The sequence below is a fragment of the Protopterus annectens genome, chromosome 1.part1 (assembly GCF_019279795.1).
Source record: "Protopterus annectens isolate FY-2018-M chromosome 1.part1, PAN1.0, whole genome shotgun sequence".
NCBI lineage: Eukaryota > Metazoa > Chordata > Ceratodontiformes > Protopteridae > Protopterus > Protopterus annectens.
In genome coordinates, this window is record NC_056726.1 from 215343589 (window position 1) to 215363204 (window position 19616).

Genomic DNA, 19616 nt, shown 5'->3' on the forward strand with positions numbered 1-19616 from the left:
ATAAAACCAATAAATGGGACATATTTTCTTCATCAGAGAGGAAGCCCAGTCTCAGCAGACATTTGGTGTATTCCTGATAGTGAATGAAAGAAATATCTAAAATCTGGACTGTAGCAGAGTGATGCTTGAACATAGGTCATGTAATGGTAATTTGATAATGCGCAGTTGCATAAGTTATAACACACTGCTGGATCAGAAAGTTAGCACTTTGAAGGGTCCTCTGCAATGGATATACATTTGGGTGGTTTTCTAGTTACCATATCAGCAATTAGTTATTTTCTTCATCTTAAAAGTGTCCATTATGACTCATCAATCTCACATTCTGAAAAAGTAGAATGAATAAATCAAAGTTATCAAAAGATACACTCACTTCAGCTGCTGTTGAAAAACTCAACCAAAAAAACAGAAAGGTTGCAAGATACAATACAACTTCTCACACTTCCCTTAATTGGTTATATTAATGACATGGTCACACAACATCATCATCATCATCTTCCTTTGGATGTTCCCATTAGGGGTCGCCACAGTGGATCATCTGTTTCCATTTCTTCTTGTCCTCTGCATCATGCTCTTTCACACCAATTGCCTGCATGCCCTCCCTCACCACATCCGTAAAGCTTATCTTAGGCCTTTCTCTTTTCCTCTTACCTGGCAGCTCCATTCTTAGCATCCTTTTCTCAATATACCCAGCATCCGTCCTCAGCACATGTCCAAACCGATGTAATCTGCCTCTCTTGCTTTGTCTCCAAACTGTCCAACCTGAGCTGACCCTCTAATATACTGATTCCTAATACTGTCCATCCTATTCACACCCAGTGCAAATCTTAACATCTTTAACTCTGCCACAACTCTCCAACCCATATAACATAGCTGGTCTCACTACCCTCTTGTAGACCTTCCTTTTCACTCTTACTGGTACCCATCTGTCACAAATCACTCCTGACACTCTTCTCCACCTATTCCACCCTGCCTGTACTCTCTTCTTAACCTCTCTTCCACACTCACCATTACTATGAACTGTTGATCCCAATTACTTAAATTCATCCACCTTTACCAACTCTACTCCCTGCATCCTCACCATTCCTCTACATTCCCTCTCATTCACAAACATATATTCTGTTTTAGCCCTGCTGATCTTCATTCCTCTCCTCTCTAAAGCATATCTCCACCTCTCCAGGGTCTCCTCAACCTGGTCCCTACTCTCACTACATATCACAATGTCATCTGTAAACATCATAGTCCACAGGGCCTCCTGTCTGATCTCATCTGTCAACCTGTCCATCACCGATGCAAATAAGAAAGGGCTCAGAGCTGATCCTTGATGTAATCCCACCTCCACCTTAAATGTATCTGTCACTCCCACTGCAGTCCTCACCAATGTCACACTACCCTCGTACATATCCTGTATCACTCTTACATACTTCTCTGCCACTCCCAACTTCCTCATACAATACCACAACTCCTCTCTAGGCACCCTGACATATGCTTTCTCTAAGTCCACAAAGACACAATGCAACTCCTTCTGACCTTCTCTGTATTTCTCCAACAACACTAATCCCAAACAGAAGAGCGAATGCAACCAAGAAGCAACAGCTCACGGCCAAAGTAAACACCAGAACCTGGATACAATGATGTTCGACCAAAATCCTTTATTTACACCTTCGTTGTCCACAGAAAAAACGTACAGCTCACAAATGAACACACCAATGCAGTCAAGCGCTTTCGCCCGGGCTCTCCCAGGCTTTTTCAAGAAAAAACGTCACCACGTCATCCAACTCACTCCAAAATTTTTCTTTCTCATCCATCGCACACCCAACTTGTGGAGCATATGCACTAACAACATTCATCATTACACCATCAATTTCAAGCTTCAAAAACATCACTCTATCAGACACTCTCTTCACTTCCAAAACACTTTTGGCATACTGTTCCTTTAGGATAACCCCTACCCCATTTCTCCTGCCATCCACACCATGATAGAACAATTTGAACCCACCTCCTATACACCTAGCCTTACTTCCCATCCATCTGGTCTCTTGCACGCACAATATATCAGCCTTCCTTCTCTCCATCATATCAGCTAGCTCTCTCCCTATACCAGTCATACTGCCAACATTCAAAGTCCCTACCCTCACTACTACACTCCTAACATTCCTCTTCTCTTCCTGCCTTTGGGCATGCCTTCCCTCTCCTCTTCTCCTTCGGCCAACAGTAGCCCAATTTCTGCCAGCACCCTGTTGGCTAACAGTACTCGTGGCGGTCGTTGTTAACCTGGGCCTCGACTGATCCGATATAGAAATATGAAATGTTCTCCATATAAGTAATTTGGCAGAGGTTTTATGCTGGATGCCCTTTCTGACACAACCTTCCCCATTTATCCGGGCTTGGGACCAGCACAAAGAAATGAACTGGCTTGTACATTCTCAGTGGCTGGGTTGCCATGGTCACACAACATGTAACAAAATAAAAAAATCACCAGAGAATGATGAAAAATGCTTGCATTTCTGGTATCTAACATTAAGACAATGTACATATAGTTATTTATATATATATATATATATATATATATATGTGTGTGTGTGTGTGTGTGTTTATGTGTGTGTGTTTATGTGTGTGTGTGTGTGTGTGTGTGTGTGTGTGTGTGTGTGTGCATGTGTGTGTGTGTGTGTGTGTGTGTGTGTGTGTGTGTGTGTGTGCATTGTTAGAAGTAAACTAGGAAAACCCTGGCAAAAAAGAGTATCACTTGAATGGGAATATTGCAAAAAATGCAATCTTGGATTTAATATATGCAAATCCACATTTTGCGTCATTCAGACCCTCTCTGCCACAACTCACACTAACAAATCTTGGAATATGAAACAGTTACCAAAACTGATACTTATTACAAAAACTAAACCTTTTTATTTTAGTTATGCTTCCTGCTGTAGCTCAGATTTAAAGGTGTGACAAGCATTATGGTCCATGCCTTCATTTTTTTTTTGTTGCATGTATACTACATACTTCATTTTTCTCTCAAACATCACCAAAGCACTCTTGTTAGACCTCATTTCCCATCAGGCAAATGGACCACCTGAAACAGTCAACTATTCACATATCTTATAACAAACTTTACTGACTGTGTATACAAACCTGGCACAGATTGAGGTGAAATACTTAACTGTTCTCTATTCAAGTCAAACATACTGAATGATTAATCTTAACTGTGGCTAGTCTGAAGTACAGAGGAATAAAGCCCTGACTGAAACCCACATAACAAAGGATCATTTAGTAACCCAAGTACTGGAAGAATTGATGGTGGGCAGTGGGAATTCGAGCACAATATTGGCTCACTTATAGTGGGGAGCAGAAGGAGCCAAATCTGCTGTACTGCTGACTCTGGGCTGGGGTTTAAAGACATGTTAGGCACCTCTAAGGGTTATTGATCCATCTCTTCCACCAAGAAGCACTTATGACTATGTCAGTCAATAGTATTGTGGATATTACTAGAAGGCTTTTGTTAGGATAGCAGGAATCCGAAGCATGCAGAAAACTCCAAATATTGCCTCAGGAATGCTTTGATCAGCACTCAAACCAAAAGAAATTAGTTTGTCAATAGAGAAAGTGCAGATATTTGGTAGCAGGAAGAGACATTTTGACTAATGCATGGGCAGGAGTATTTGCCAGTGATAAGTGGGACAAGGATCCAACCTACTCTGGCCTACACCAGGGACCCATGCTAATGGTGGGAGGAGTATAAGTCCTCAGTCAATAAGCTGCTGGTTGGCTGGTGTCCAGTAGCCCAACTTGGGTTACCTGGAATAGCTCTGTTGAATGAAATTTGGATGCAAAACTGATCAACCTGCCAAATATGAAATAAGAATTGCTACACTCAGTGTGATTTCACTAACAGGATGCAGATCGGAAATGGATGACATGAAGGTAAGGAGGAAGCTGGACATCCTATGTATTCAGGAGACAATATGAAAGAGCAGTGCAACAAAGACACTTGGCTTGGGATCTAGAATCTATGGTTCAGTAAGAGGAAAGATTAGAAATGGTGTGAGAATTTTGGTGAGGGAGAGGCTTCAGAAGAAAATGAAGGATGTCATCAGAATTAATGATAGACTTATGGCAGTCAGATTTCAGTGTAAGAATAGGATATTATTTGTAATGTCAGCTTATGCTCCACAACAGGGTTTTGATAGAGAGGAAAAGAGTACATTGCAGTTGTTGCAGAACATACTACATAAAGCAGGGCAACATGAATTGGTGTTGATAATGAGTGACTTGAATGCACATATCAGGATATACAGAATAGGATAGGAGGATTGTATGGGTCCACATGGGTGGGATAACAGAAATAAAGAAGGAGAGGCCATCCTAGACTTCTGTCTGGCAAATGGCTTGATGGTGGCCAACAATATGGTTCAGCAAAAGAGACAGTCACAATATCACATACAAGAGTGACCAGCATGCAGCTTGAGTAGACTTCCTCCTAGTAAGGAAAGGGAGAATCAGAGTTTGCAAAGTTATCTCCAGTGAAACAGTCAACCCACAGCATAAACCACTGGTTGCCACAATCAGCTGGAAGCAGTGGTCAGAGAAGGCTCTAAAGTCAACAGAGACTATACTGAAGACCTGGAAGTTGACTGGAGAGAAAGCACTAGAGTTCAAGAAAATACTTAGGACTATAACACCTCAGGAAGAACAGGAAATAGGAGGAGTTGGAGAAGAATGGAAGTGCTTCAAAACAGCATGTGTGAGGACTATAGGACAGATATGTATCCAAGCCTGGTATGGAAGCACTCTGAGCAAGAACTTCAGCAAAGAATAGGGGAATGGAATACAAAACTAAGGTACATGGAATGAAATTGAGTGCAGATATAACTCCTATAATAGTGACAAATGGTGGCAATCAGAAGACACTGAGAAATGAGATAGAAGGCAAAATAGTGGAACAGGTTAACAGCTTCCAGTATCTATGAGGGGTGATTGAGAAGGAGGAAAGTCTGATTGAGGAGGTCAAAGCTGGAATCAGAGGGTCTGGAGCCAAATGCAACAGAAGATTTTCGAAGAAGCTAAAAAGTAAGGTGTACAAAACAGTGGTGCAACCAGTACTACTGTATGGTATAGAAAGCTAGGCAGTAAAGGCAGATCAGTTGAGAAATCTAGAGGTGATAGAGATGAAGTACCTCAGAATAGTTGTAGGATACACACTGTGGGACAGATGAAGAAATAATGACATCAGAGCAGAAGCCAAAATAGCTCCAATTGCAGAAAACATCAAAATGAGTAGATTAAGAAGATTCAGGCAAGTGCATAGAAAAGCAGAAGACAATCTGGTAAAGAAGATTTGGGACTGACAGGAAGAAGGCAATAAGCAATGAGGATGTCCAGCAAAGAAATGGATGGACTGTGCGAGAGAAGACCTGCAATAGTCAGGCATGAGTGTTATTAGAAGACTGGCATTGAATCAAGAGCGAGAGATGGTGACAGTTGATATGAAACCCAGACCACATGTAGAAAATGGGAAAGATCGGTTGATGATGACAGGTGATGAAAAAGATAAAGAAATGATAATCACATCTGAAACAAATCCCCTTTGTATTAAGAGCCCAAATGTAATAGTTGATGCACTAATAATGTAATGGACTCATTTAATTGATGGTATACTTTTGAGTTTTATATACTAGCCAAACATCCTTGATACTCATAATTGTGTGCTGGTCTGGAATTCTTTGTCAGTGTGTTTAATACAGTATTTAAAGACAAAACAAGGTACTACTGTGAGTGACAGTGACATTATATTTTTTTCTCTCTGGGTGAAAATAATACATTATCACAGAAGCAACTTAATGTTCTAAACTTATTATTATAATCTTGGATAAGTAAAAAAGTAATAGGAGGTACTAAATTCATAAAGAACATTGACTGTGCTGAAATGAATATTGCTTAGTACAGAACAAGGGGGTCAATGTACCTCCTAATCCACAGGGCAAAATAAACTGTGCTTAAATATGATTTTGTTGTCATTGTCCTAGACATATCAGAAGTTCTTTAATTATCTGAATAATCCTGATGCAGCATACAATTTAAGTATTATTATTATTTGCATTGTAAGCATAGTTATAAAGCCATTTCTTACCTGCCATGCTGGGAAGTCCATATTCTTGTTGCATGTTCCATTTTCACACTGGAGGAGCTGATGTAGAGCTTGAGCTATTGCACTGACTGCCAAGTATACACTGTATGTCACTTCTAAATCAATATTTCTTTCAAGAAGAATATCATCAGAACATGTCACATTCCTTTCAGGGGGTGGAAAGTTGCAGCTGCTGGAAAATGTGAAATTAGTTTGCTGTAATTCTTCTGACCAGCACTGTTTATTTAAGTATAAATATTCTTCTAGAAAACAGTTTGGAGAAGCAGGACTGGGTTGCAGCCTTTGTAAGTATTCTTTGAAGCCAGGAATCCTTCCCTTTTTTAGAGAAATCCCTACTACTTTACCTATTTTTTGTATGCTTGGCATTCCTACTAAAAGTGTTGAAGTGGACCAGCTCTCAGAAGCAATCCATGTCCTGCTAACATTTTGTCTTACGATTTCTTCTAGCACACGAAGAACAATGGCTTCCTTTGTAAAAATAACAATGGCTTCTGCAGTAGACTCTTTAGCAGTTGCTACTATGTCTTTTATTATATTGCCTGTTTCTGTAAAGGGCAAATATGTTGGGATTGTGCTTTGAAAAGCGATGCATATACCACTCTTTGTAGCAATTGAAATAAATGTTCCAGTTCCGGTTTTTCCATATTCATCATCACTGGTAATTATGCCAACACTAGTCCATTTGAAATGTTGCACCAAAAGTACCATGGCATTGGCCTGATGGTAATCATTTGGAACACTCCGTAGAAATGAGCCGAACTTTAGTTTGTCACTCAGAATTTCACTTGTAGAAGCAAAGCTAACCTACACAATGTAAAACAGATTGCACATATTATGCTCTTGCTATATATGTATATTAAGATAACAGAGATTAAGTCTTCTTGATAATGGTAGATAAACTGATACTTGGAAAATAGCTTTTCATTTTGTTCTGTCATCAGACAAGTGACAATCATGTGTGGTCAAAGGGTACTACATCAAATGATAGCACTAGAGACCCGAGTCAAGATGAATGCTTAAGCACAAAGCATTGGAAACACCTTGCAGAAATTTGGATAAAAATAGTGTCCCGTGGAGAAAAAACAACCCAGAAATAAAGATGAGTGAGTAAGAACAAATGGGGGGGGGGGGGGGGAGCATCAGGTCGCATAACCTAAATCTACTGTTAACACTTCTGTACTCTAACTGTTAACCAGTTCCTAGTGATTTGCTAGTGATTTGCATCTCCATCCTAAGCCTCCTAAGCATGATTCTTGTATATCTTGCTCTAACAACCTAAAGATTAAGCAAGCTTTTGTACATACCATGCATTAATTTTGTTTGTTTTTACCACTCCCATTTTTTGTTAATGTACTTTTATATTCTTAGCATAGCACAATCTTTTTGTTTTATTCACTATCAGTTCATTAATAATGTCATTTTATATACTCTGTATGACTGATCATATTATTGAGCCCTGGCTGAGATTGAAATGGATCAGAATTGATCAATGCTGTACCCTGGTAAATAAATCCAAACAAAAACAAACAAACCAGCAAACAAATAAATAAACGACTGCTTTTAAAGCTGCAAATACAGCGGAGGAATGATGCACTTTGTTTGAAAAGATAATCATATTAGGGTGCAATGTGAGCTCCTTGAAGCAAACAATAGGATAACAACAAACAAAAGTGGAAAGGCTACAAGGAAAGGTGTACGATCTGGAGAAAGATACAGCAGCAATTAAAGCGATCCAGAAAATACAAGAACAAACAGAATAAAGGGAAACAGAAAAAATGGATGATCTTGAAAAATCACTCTTGAAGGATCAACATCAAGATAAATGGGAGTACAAGAAAGGGGGGGCAACAGTGAATGGGAGCAGTTCATAATATAGATATTGCAGGAGAAATTTGTGCTACCAAGAATTCATTAAATTAATACAGAGGATACACAGAGTGGGGTGATGGTAGATAGTAGCAGAAAGCAGAGCAGACCCAGACACGTTTTGTCATGCTTCTATCCATTTGTTGTAATAAAATAATAAAGGCAAGCAAAAAGGATTAAGTTATCCATTTGCAAAACTGTTTATAAAATTTGTTATGGATTACTCAGAAACACTCTATAAGAAAATGAAAGCTATGCTAAAGGTGTGGAATAAGCTAAGAATCAATGGAAAAGCATTATAGTTGAAATAGCCTGCAGTCTGGTGACTACAGCAGAAGAGGAATGGTTCAGGTGACACAGTATACAGGACGTTCAAAAGTTTAAACAGAATTATCACAGACAACTGCATTTCACAAGCAGGAAACATCTGAATTGCTTGTTCGATATGGACTTGGAGAACAACCTTAGATGTAGGAGAGGTAATGAAAAACACTCATAGGGCATGAAACATCAGATGACAAGATCCCCGAAGAAAGAAAACAAGTCCAGGAAGTGCAGAGGGGCCACATTACAGTAAAAGAGGCAGACAGAAAATAAAGAAATCAGAAAGGCAACAACAAAGAGATGAGACATGGGATAAGCTAGTGAAGGAGAAAGAAGTGAAATACTTATATACAAGGGAGAGAAAAATGGCAACCTTCTCCCTAGGGAGAGCTAGATACAACAGAGAAAGAAACAGACATTGAGACAGACAAGGGAATTGTAAGGAAATGGGAGCAGAATGGGTCAGATGTTTTGGATGACTCCGAAGTAAACTGCTGGACAAGTGAGCGGCAAAACAATCTGCATAGAAACATTTATGCTGGATGACAGATTCAACAAGGTGGAAAGCAAGAATGCAGAAAAAATGAAAGGCATTGCAGAAAAAGGGAAGCAATAATTAGCTGGAATGAATGGAAACAGAAAGAGAGGGGGTTATGGGCAGAGCAGGAAGTCTGCATTAAATGAAACAGATCATCATATTGTGAAATGTGACCAAGAGAACACGACATCAAAGCATTACAAACAATTTGAGATACTGAAGAAATTCAAGGGGAATGATAAGTAAAGTAGTCAAAGAAGGTGTAGATGAAAGCCTCCAACATAAGCAACATATTTTTCATGACTACTCAGTGATGAGCAATAAAACTGCAATAAGTTTAATAGTTAAGCCTAAGAAGAAAAAATAATTGTTACTGGTACAACTGAAAGAAATGAAAAATGCATGGGAAGAAAGAGGGGAACGTAAAGTAAAGAACATCAAATAGACAAATATAAAATAAAAGAATGGTGATGGATAAGTCTGCAAAGAAAGAAAACAACGTTAGTCTAATATGCAAAAACAACAAGGAAAATACAGATAATTACATGAACTTTGGGGGTTCATCAAATCCTAACAGAAGAAGGATACTACAAGAAAAGCTAAATAGGATGGGGGGGGCATAGTTCTATTACAAGAAACAAAGTAGTACAAGGTACTGTGTTATGACTACCCAAAGGGGGAGGTAGGAAACAAGGAGGAAAGAGTATGTATTTCAAAAGAGACTTTAAACACATACAACATAATAAAAAGTGAGCTAGGCAGATGGATCATCTGACAGGGAAGGGCTGAAGACACATGCTGGATAATAGGAACATACATGTACCAAACAGGGATGAAGTAGGATTTTACAATAATTTTTTTTTGCCTACTGGGCCCAGCCAAATAGAAATAGAACACAGATAATGGAGGTGGGGAGTGGGATTACAATTTCATCAGAGAACTGGAAAAGCATGACACAAGAACTAGCCCAAGTAATGAAAGACAAGAGTTGCTGGACATACAATTGGAAAGATAGCCAACTGAGAAGGAACAGACATTCACATGAAACATTTTGGTACATATAAGTAAGTTAGACAGGTTCTAAATATAGAACAACCTAAGGAAATAAAGGAAGAGCTCCAAATATAGACACACATATCAGATCATGCAGGAGTGAGAAGGCTGCTGGAAAAGCAAACAATGAGAAAGGAGTGGAAGTGGGCTACCTATAACATGGAAGGAAAAAGAGGACAAGGAAACAATATAAGGACTAGTAAAGAAGTCAGTACAGGAAAATATGAGAGACAAGGACAAAGAGGGAGAACTCTGACCAGATGGGATCAAACAGAGGTGTAGCTAGTTATTCTGCTACGTGCTACCATTCCTGAATCTGGCACCCTTACAACGGTATTTTGAGGACAAAAAAAAAAAAAAAAAAAAAGAAAGGTCCTCTGCTTGAGAAAAATAAACTATCGCAACTACTTGCTTTAATTTATGTCACATACAGAGTACTAAACACTTCAGTTCTAAAAAACAAAAAAAAATCTTTCTTGTTAAACTTTAGCAAACTGCAAATGTTTCAAGCAGTTCCTTCAGTTTATGTCACACACAGAATGCTAAGCACAAATGCAATACCACCATATGAATGCTAGTATTGTCCTCCACTGAAGACCCATCAGTATCTGCCAATCATACCTCCTATTACTTTGCACCTGGGGCAGCTACCCCTTTGCCCTACCCCAGTTATGCTAATGAGATTAAAGTCACTCTCTTTTTTAATTTCTCTAAGTCTTTTGGGTTTCTAATACCATGATGGGAATGGACCCCATTCCTAAGTCAAAGTTGAAATTATTATTGGCTTCAATCTTTGATGTCAGCCAGAAGTGCTATTTGCAGCACCCACAATGTGCCCAGTAATGACTCCTTCTACAGTTCATATGGAGTTACATGTATTGGTAACATATCTAAATATGATTGTAGATTCATTTTTATAAGACTCATTGCTCCTACTACTATTGGAACTGCCTGCCACATTGCTCTCATTTCTGCCAGCAAATCCTGATATTTTATGACTTTGTGTCTCTCTGTATGCAAGACACTGCAATCACTGGGTGTGGTGATTTCAATGATCAATGCTACTTTTGTCTTCTTTCCATAGACCACGATATCCAGTTTTCTATCATCTAGCTTTTGAACTGTTGGTAATGGGCGATCCCATGTGATATAGACTTCATTATTTTCTATAATGCTTTGTGGCTCATGTTTCCAGTGTTTTTCATCCACTTTATTACCATAATGTTTACACAATCCTCAGTGCAATAGTCTTTCCACATTATTATGCCTTTCAGTATACAGTCGTTCAGCCATTAGTATGTCACAGCCAGTGGCAAGGTGTGCGACTGTTTCCAATTCAGTTTTATAAAACCTACATTTGTCTGTTTCTCCCACATGTTCAATGGACTTTGTAAATGAACATGTACATAGCCCACTGTCTTGGGCTGCCAATATTAACCTTTCATCTCCTGGTTTGAATTTGCCTCTCCTTAAACATTCCTGCATTTGATCCTGATCAACATGAGGTTCTTCCAGAAGTTTTCTGTACTTGCAACAATATTTATGCATTTTTCACATTTCTTGCCTTCTCATTTGGTCCTTTACCTTATATTCTTTCTTTTGTTTTTTGGCACATTCAGTTGCTGCCTGGTTTTTATCTACTTCTGGTTTAATTTCCATTCCTGCTTGATGCCAATAATTTTCTGCTAGACTAAGCAGGGAAGTCATCTTAGATTTATTCTCCTCACGTTTCAGAACTTTCACTACATTTGAGTCTTGTGAGGTCAGCAGATATCTATGCAGTCCCATGACTGTGCAATCAGTTTCAAGGAGGCCCATACCTCCTTCTGAACAGGGAATATATAATCTTGGTATGCACTGATTTTTATAAATCATTTGGTGAGCATGAAACATCCTTCTTGTTTTCTGGTCTAATCTATCCAACACCTTTTGGGGCCAGTCAATCACTCCAAAACTGTAAGTTAGGACAGGAAGAGCAAATTGGTTTATAGCTTGAATTTTGTTCCTAGATGTCATTGTTGTTTTCAGGATTAAAGTCTTCTAAAGCATTCCTTAAGTTTTTTTCGCATTTGTTCATGTTTTACTGTTGATCTTTCATCAGTTCCCAAATATTTATGCACTCCCTCTTGTTCAAGTTCTTGTATATCACATTCATGTTCCAAACTGATGTTTTCTTGGTGTTGCAGTTTTCCTGCTTTAAAGGTTGCTTTTGCACATTTATCAAGACCAAATGACATTCTTATATCATCTGAAAAAGTTTTGATAACTTGCAGTTGTACTTTCAGCTCCTCATCTGATGAGCTATACAGTTTTAAATCATTGACAAAGAGAACATAAGTCTTTACACTTTGTTGTTTTCTAGGAGCCAAATTATAGCCATGGCCTATGCTGTTAAGTAGACAGCTTTAATGGGTTGAGGGCAAGGCAGAATAGCAATTGTGACGGAGAGTCACTGTGGAATATCTCCCATGGAATTTTTATCCCTGGGATAATAATTTGTCGTTTATCATGGCTTAATTGCAAAATGGTCTGACACTTTTTCATGGTCACTGTAACATAGTCGATAAGTGTAGGGTGTATCTTATACAGTGTTAAGCACTCTTTTTATCCATGAATATGGGATACTATCAAATGCTTTTTTGTTGTCAATCCATTCCATACTTAGATTCTTCCTCTTTTTACAGTTCTCTACTATGACTTTATTTAAAAACAAATGATCCTTTGTTCCATATTGACTTTCTTTTATTGTCCTTTTGTTCTACTGCCATAATTGAGTTTTCTTCTAAATTAATATAAATTCTGTTGGCATCAGTTCTTGTGTATAGTTTATACATCATCGGAAGACAAGTTATTGGTCTATAATTTTTAGAATAGCTTGCAGGTTCACTCAAGTAGGAGCATTGCTTTTCCTGTTGTTAGCCACATCGGTGCCTATTCAGGGTGCACATAGAAATAGTTCTTACTCATGGCTAAATGTTCGTGCAAAGATATTAATACTTTTAACCAGAAGTTAGGTACTGCATCTGGGCCTGGGGTTTTCCAATTAGAGGCTTTTCTTAACTTTGTTTCAATTTCTCTGGATGTTACTTCATCCCATTTCATATCCTGTACCTTTAAACTTCTTATTCTTTCATTTACTTCTTCTAACCATTTAGCATCTTTGTTATGTTCCACAGGATCTTCATAAATACGTCTTCAAAATGCATCTATTTCTTCTTTTTTGGTGGTCTTTCAATTCGTTTTACCTTGTTTCCCAATTTTCTATAAACCTTTTTTGGGTCATCAATAAAATGCTTATTTTGTACTTTTCCTTTATATTTATCTGCGTATCTTCTAAGTTTTTCCACCTGTGCTGAGAGTTTTAGTTTGTCATTTGTGATAGTGCATGATAGATCCTGATCTGTTCTAATACTGCACATTGCTTTTATCAGGTATATCTTTCTAAGTATTTTTGTTGATCTATTCCCTCTTCTATACTCTTCTAACAGCAGCACTTCTTGTCTTAATTGCTTTACAGTTTTCTCTATTCGATACTTCCATTATGGTATTCAATTTCTCCCCTTCGTTTCCCTCACTACCCTGTGTTCATGTTGTAGAACTTTATCAGTTATTAATTTTCTACACAGTATTATATCCTGTTTACTTATGTTATATCGCATGGATCTCTATGGACAGTTCTAATCACTGTGTTCATTTGTTTTATCAAACTTCTGACTTTTTGGGTTTTATTGACCTTCTGCAGTCTATTTCTTTCATTGATCTTAACATATTTATCTATCTCTATTAAATAAAGCAACTCTTCTCTTAACTCACTTTCTTCTAAACTGAGGACACATTTTTTGTTTTCCATTTCCCGCAGGTATTCTATTGAAAGTTCTATAGCATATTCCTGTGGCACATTCTCTTCAATTTCATCCTGGGCTATCCATTGCTCTGTCATATGGGAACTCCCTGACCTATCACTCCTCAACATTGACTGCATCAGAGTTTCCACAGTTTCCTGTTCCTTCCCTTGCTGTCCAACTTCAAGTGAACATTTATACTGGTTTCTTGTGGAAGGCTCTAAAATATCTTCCTATAGCACCTGACCAATTGCTTCCCTTTCCACTGGTTTCCGCTTAATTTGGATATCCATTGTTTTATCCTGTTGTGGTGTTTTCTGAATTAGATTTTCTACACTGAATCCTTCACTTCACAGGTACTCCATAACCTCAGTTTTTATTTCTTCAATTTCTCCATTACTAATCTCCTTTTCTACTTTTCCTCTTTGTCTTCTTATTTTTGTATTGTAAGGTTTTCCATGTCCAGATTCCCTTGCCTGTATTTCTCTTCAAATATCTTTGGTGTTGTTTTTTTTTTTGCATTGGTTTGTTTTGCTTTCTCCTTTGCATAAATATTACACCATATTAAATCTCTTTTTCTTTCCCATGTCCATATTTCTGATTTAGATGTCTCCTGCTCCTCCTGTTTCTCCTTATTTTGGAGACTCACTCTATCATGCTGTAATGTAACCTATGTTAGACCTTCTACACCAAAACCTTCACTTAGCAGGCACTCCATAACTTCAACTTCTATCTTTTAATTTCTACTTTACTGATCTTCTTTTCTTCATACCCTCTTTCTGATATTATTTTTTACTGTGAAATTTTCCTTATCTGGATGCCTTTGCCTGTATTTCTCTTTGAATATCTTTGGTGCTGCCTTCTTTATAGTGATTAATTTGGCTTTCTCCTTTGCATAAATATTGCACCATATCAAATCTCTCTTGCTTTCCCATGTCCATATTTCTTTTTTATACTTTTCAAAAACCCCTAAGTTTTGTTGTTTATATTTTTGCCCTTCCTCAGATGCTTCTTTTTCCAAACAGATCAAAGTTTCTTGATCTATATACTGTTTTTCACAAATCTGTTGTATTAATGAAAACAAATTTTTATTTGAAGCTTCTGAAAGTTTTTCTTGTGGAAATATTTTTCTTTCCTGTAATTTCTCTATTAATTGTTTTGTATATCTTGTGTCTGGAAATTCTGGGCTTTTTGTATAATAGTAACAATATATAATTTCTTTCTTATCCTCAATAGTCCACTTTATCATCTTTATGGCTCTTCTTTAGCCTAACTTTTTTTGTGATTTTTGTGGACTACTACTTCCTTCTACAACAGGGGGCCATCCTCCCCCTGGGCCTGGCCTGGAACCCATTGTAGGAATGTTTCCGTATTTTGAGGATTCTACACTGTCATCTTTTCTATTCTTGGCACCAGTGTGCCTACCAAGATTGTGGACTTTTTTATCCTGGGTCTTGTGTGCCCAGCTATCCTTTTTAATTTTTAACTTACTTCTGTCCATGATATATGCTATATAAATACAGTCTATATATCAATGTTGTCTTGGTGAGATTTTGTGAAAAACAAGGTCCATCTCACAAAGGTACTCACCAAGACTTGATGATGAATTCCATTTCAGCAATAATACTATCCTTTACTTACTGACTTATCATCTCTCCATTTGATTCAAACCCCTTTGGTCTCTGTGGGGGAAAATGTATGAGACAGAAGGAAAGAAGAAAGGAGGACAGAAGAACTGGAAAGAGAGAGATAGAGGTGGCGTGGTACAGAAGGAAACTAACAGAAGTGAAATTACATATCAGAGAAAGACAATAAGACTGGAATTTGTCAGTAAAATTATTATAGAACAAGAAACTCAAAATTATATTGGAGGGACTGTTGGTGGATAGTGGGGGAGGTACAAGGGAAACAGCTAGCAAAGAAATACAAGAAGAGGCAGGCAGAGAGGGGGGTACTATTGATAAGGGGAGGAGATGGAGAATATATTTTTTTCAAACACCTTTAATGAATTGTCACTTGTGATATAGGCAAATTTACATTCATATAAAAGTAATCAAAGTATATTAACATAACAGATATTATATTTCACATATATTGCTATATATCATATAACCTAAACAATATTACATACATTATTCAATTCCTGTTTTTTTTTAACAAGAAACATGTTAATTAAACCATCACTTACCACATAGGCAATTATACATTTATATAAATGAGAACAAACCACACCAACACAATCCTAGTAGCAATCAATTTAAATCAGAAACCACACTAATACACTCCCAGTTGCAAACATTATACATCACTTATAATCTACCTAATATTTCTCACTCAAACACTACATAGCTCATTTAAGTCCTGCTGCCTTTTAGGCCTCATTCCTCCATTGTATATAAATGTTCCCACAATTCCTATTTTTCCAATGTAGTTTGCTCCTACCCTTTTCGCAAGATCTCAGTTCCAGTTGTTTTATCTCTATTACTATATTCACTACTTACTTTAGATTTTGATTTCCATTTTCTAGTGATTGCTTTTTTGGCAGCCACGATTATTTGACACAACAAGGCCTCACCATATCTAGCCAATTCCGATTCTGTATCATAGCTCAGAAAAATCATCTCCCTCATCAGGCCAATCTGCCTACTTGGCATCTCCAACAGCACATCCCTCAGGGAGTCCTTAAAGTCCGCCAGCTCAGCACACTCCCAGAAAATATGTTCCCAATTACCTCTTTCTTCTCCATCATACCTCCAACATTTACTGTCTACCTGAAGAAAAACTCTCTGGAGTCTATTTGAGTTCTACAAATATCTATGTAAACATTTTCAGGCAAAAATCTTTAATCTTCTAGGTTTTGTTGCATATTTGGGAGACATACATATATCCCTCCATTGTTTCTTTGTGAATTGCTTATCCAGTCTCTCTTCCCAATCCTTTTTAACCTACTTTGATTGATTCTTATAACTGGGGTGGCCACGGTGGTGCAGGGGGCAGCCACAGTGGTGCAGCGGTTAGCGTTGTCACCTCACACCAAGAAGATCTCCAGTTTGATTCTCAGCTAGGGTGCCTTCTGTGCAGAGTCTGCATGTCCTCTCTGTGGTCAAGTGGATTTCCTCCGGGTGCTCCGGTTTCCTCCCACATCCCAAAGACATGCTGTAGGTGGGTTGGACATTCTAAATTGGCCCTAGGCATGAGTGCGTGCATGTGCATGCCTTCCATGAAAGGTTGGGCGCTGGGCTGGCAACTCAACATCGTAAAACTCCACTGCCAATCATGAATGGACAAGTGATCTGCTGTGGCGACCCCTAACCAGAAAAAGCCAGAAGAAGAAGATTGATTCTTATATAATTATCGTGCTATATTTTGTATGCTCTACTAATTATTCCTTTTTTAATGGCAGCTTCTGTTTTAGATTCTATTAAAAACTCTAATTTAAGACCCTCCCCTATTTCTTTCTCATTGCCTATACTCTGATATCAATCACCGATAGGGAGGGCAATCTCTAACCTGCAGTTCAAATAAATTCTATCATCTTTCCCTCTCTAGTTATTTGCTCTCAATAGCTTGGTTCCTTTGCCAGTTTTCTCCAATAAATTCCGGTCCCCTCTTGTCTATTGTCCGTATCCCCAATTGCAGTCATCCCTATTGGGGGTTCTTAGAATACTTTCTGCTACTTTATGGATATATTTTAGAAGAAGAAAAGTTATCAGTCTAAAGGTTAATGAAGGCTACAAAGAAATTTACAAGCAGCAGAAAGGGACATAAGTGCCAGGAACTTGGAAAGAATGTGGAGGAGTATACACTGGAGGATGAACAAAAGAGAAGCTGAATGCAGAGGTGAAAAGTGATAAGATGAGGAAATACACATGCAAGAATAAGGAGAGGAAAGCTGGAGGGCCACATAGATTCTGCGTAAATTTTACAAATGAGGAAGGGAACAAATTTGGAAGGTCCTACAGGAGGAATAGAAGACAATACATGACTCACGTAGAACATCTAAAAGTATGAGGAGAGCAGGTTAACCACAATACCTAAAGAGTGTGGAGAAGTGGAAGAATTAGAGAATTATAGGCCTGTCATTTAGAGATCATGAGTATGCCACAATTATTAGCAGGAAGACTGGATGAAGTATTGCCAAAATTAATACAAGCAGGGCAAAATGGCTTTGTGAAAAATGGTGGGACCTGATGGAATTTATACACGGGGAAGACAAGATTCAGGAAGAGAAAGGTATACAGTAATTGTGTTCTTTGACCTTCAGAAGGCCTTTGATATGAAAAGATGGGAATTCCTGTGGAAGACACCGCAGCAATGGTAGCAGTGGAAAAGTTCATGTGTTAGATACAGAGCCATATATGAAAACCCAGAAACTAGAATATTTATAAATGGAAGAATGTCTGATGAGGCAAAGATAGAGAGTGGGACAAGACAGAGGTGCTCTCTATCCACAGGCCTATTTATGCTCGTAATTCAGGAGCTGGTGAATGAAAGTCAGAAACAATTTAGCAATGCTTGAAGGAAATGGATAAAAATCTCAGTTTGTGTTATATGCAGATGACTACATGCTAATGTCAGAGGATGCGGCTTTAACAATATGAACTATAAGGGAGAAATTCAAGAAATTTAAGGAAGTGGCAGGACAGTGAGGTCATATTTATGAAAAGGGAAGGGAGTATGAGAATAGCAGAGAGGAAAGAGGTGGAGTTCCCCAAATACCTTGGGCTCTGGGCTGAGATCATGGTGCAAGAGACAATGGAGAAAAAAAGTACAGAAAGTTGGAAAACAGATAAGGGATACTCTTAAGGGGTAGAGAAGACTCATATACATAGCTCTCAACCTTTTACGCCCAAGAAATATATACAAAGCCTAAAATGATGGCAGGATAAAGGACCCAAAATAATGACAGATTTTAATATTGCTCTTATAAAGCACTTATTAGACTAACAGGATTTGTGATAGGCATGTATTTTCTGAAGGATGTGAAGTCTAAAACATAAATATTTGTCATTATTTGGTAACTTCAGTCCTCAGTGATTTACCATTAGAGGCAAATGGAAATGCATGAGCAAGACAAAATTCATAATGAATGGGAAAAGAGGGCAGGGACTCCTGCATATCTATACATATGTGCTGACATGTAACATCATTTATACATATGTGCTGACATGTAACATCATTTATACATATGTGCTGACATGTAACATCATTTACTGGACACAAACATAAGAGGAGATTTAAACAAAAGAGTAAGGGAGAGGGAGATGTGTATAAGCTGGGTAAAGGACATGAATGATGTGGCACTAAAATAACTGGGATGCATGAAGTGGGATGAAAGGAACAAAAAATATGGGACAAAGAAGAACAGGGGACACAGATAGGGTAGAAAAATGTGACATAGCTCAAGCCAAAGATTTTGTGCGCAAAGATAAAGATGGTGGGGAAAGATTTAAAACAATAGAGAAGTTAATTCAGAAATACAGAATATCAGAAGCCCAGTGGTGGAACTACCTGGTTCTCAGACTGATCTAGGAAAAGAATGTAGATAGGGAATCAGAAGAAAGGAATAGGCAGGAAGAAAAGGGAAAACGGAGAGAGGATGGTACCCTGGAGGAAAAAGAAGACGTTATGGAAGTAAAGGACCAAATAACAAAACAAATCTACAAAGAGATAAAAGAAAGAAGTGCCAAGGTCAAAGAAGAGAGAATGAGAAAGATTTGGGAAAGGGAGGAAGGCTGGATGGGAGGTGAAAGATACTGGAAGAAGACAATTCAGAAAATGAGGCATTTACGGAAGGTACATGCAGCAAGAAATCGACGCCTGATAATGCTACATAGATGGTATCTAACCC

General features: G+C 38.1%; 1 protein-coding gene across 1 annotated transcript in view; it reads right to left on the minus strand.

Moving 5' to 3' along the window:
- The window catches only part of GPRC6A (G protein-coupled receptor class C group 6 member A), a 264931-nt gene that overhangs the window by 151338 nt on the left and 93977 nt on the right, over nt 1–19616 (minus strand). The window contains exon 3 of the mRNA XM_044074212.1: nt 6125–6946. Coding sequence (XP_043930147.1) covers nt 6125–6946 — 822 coding nt within the window. The remainder of the gene's footprint in view (nt 1–6124; nt 6947–19616) is intronic.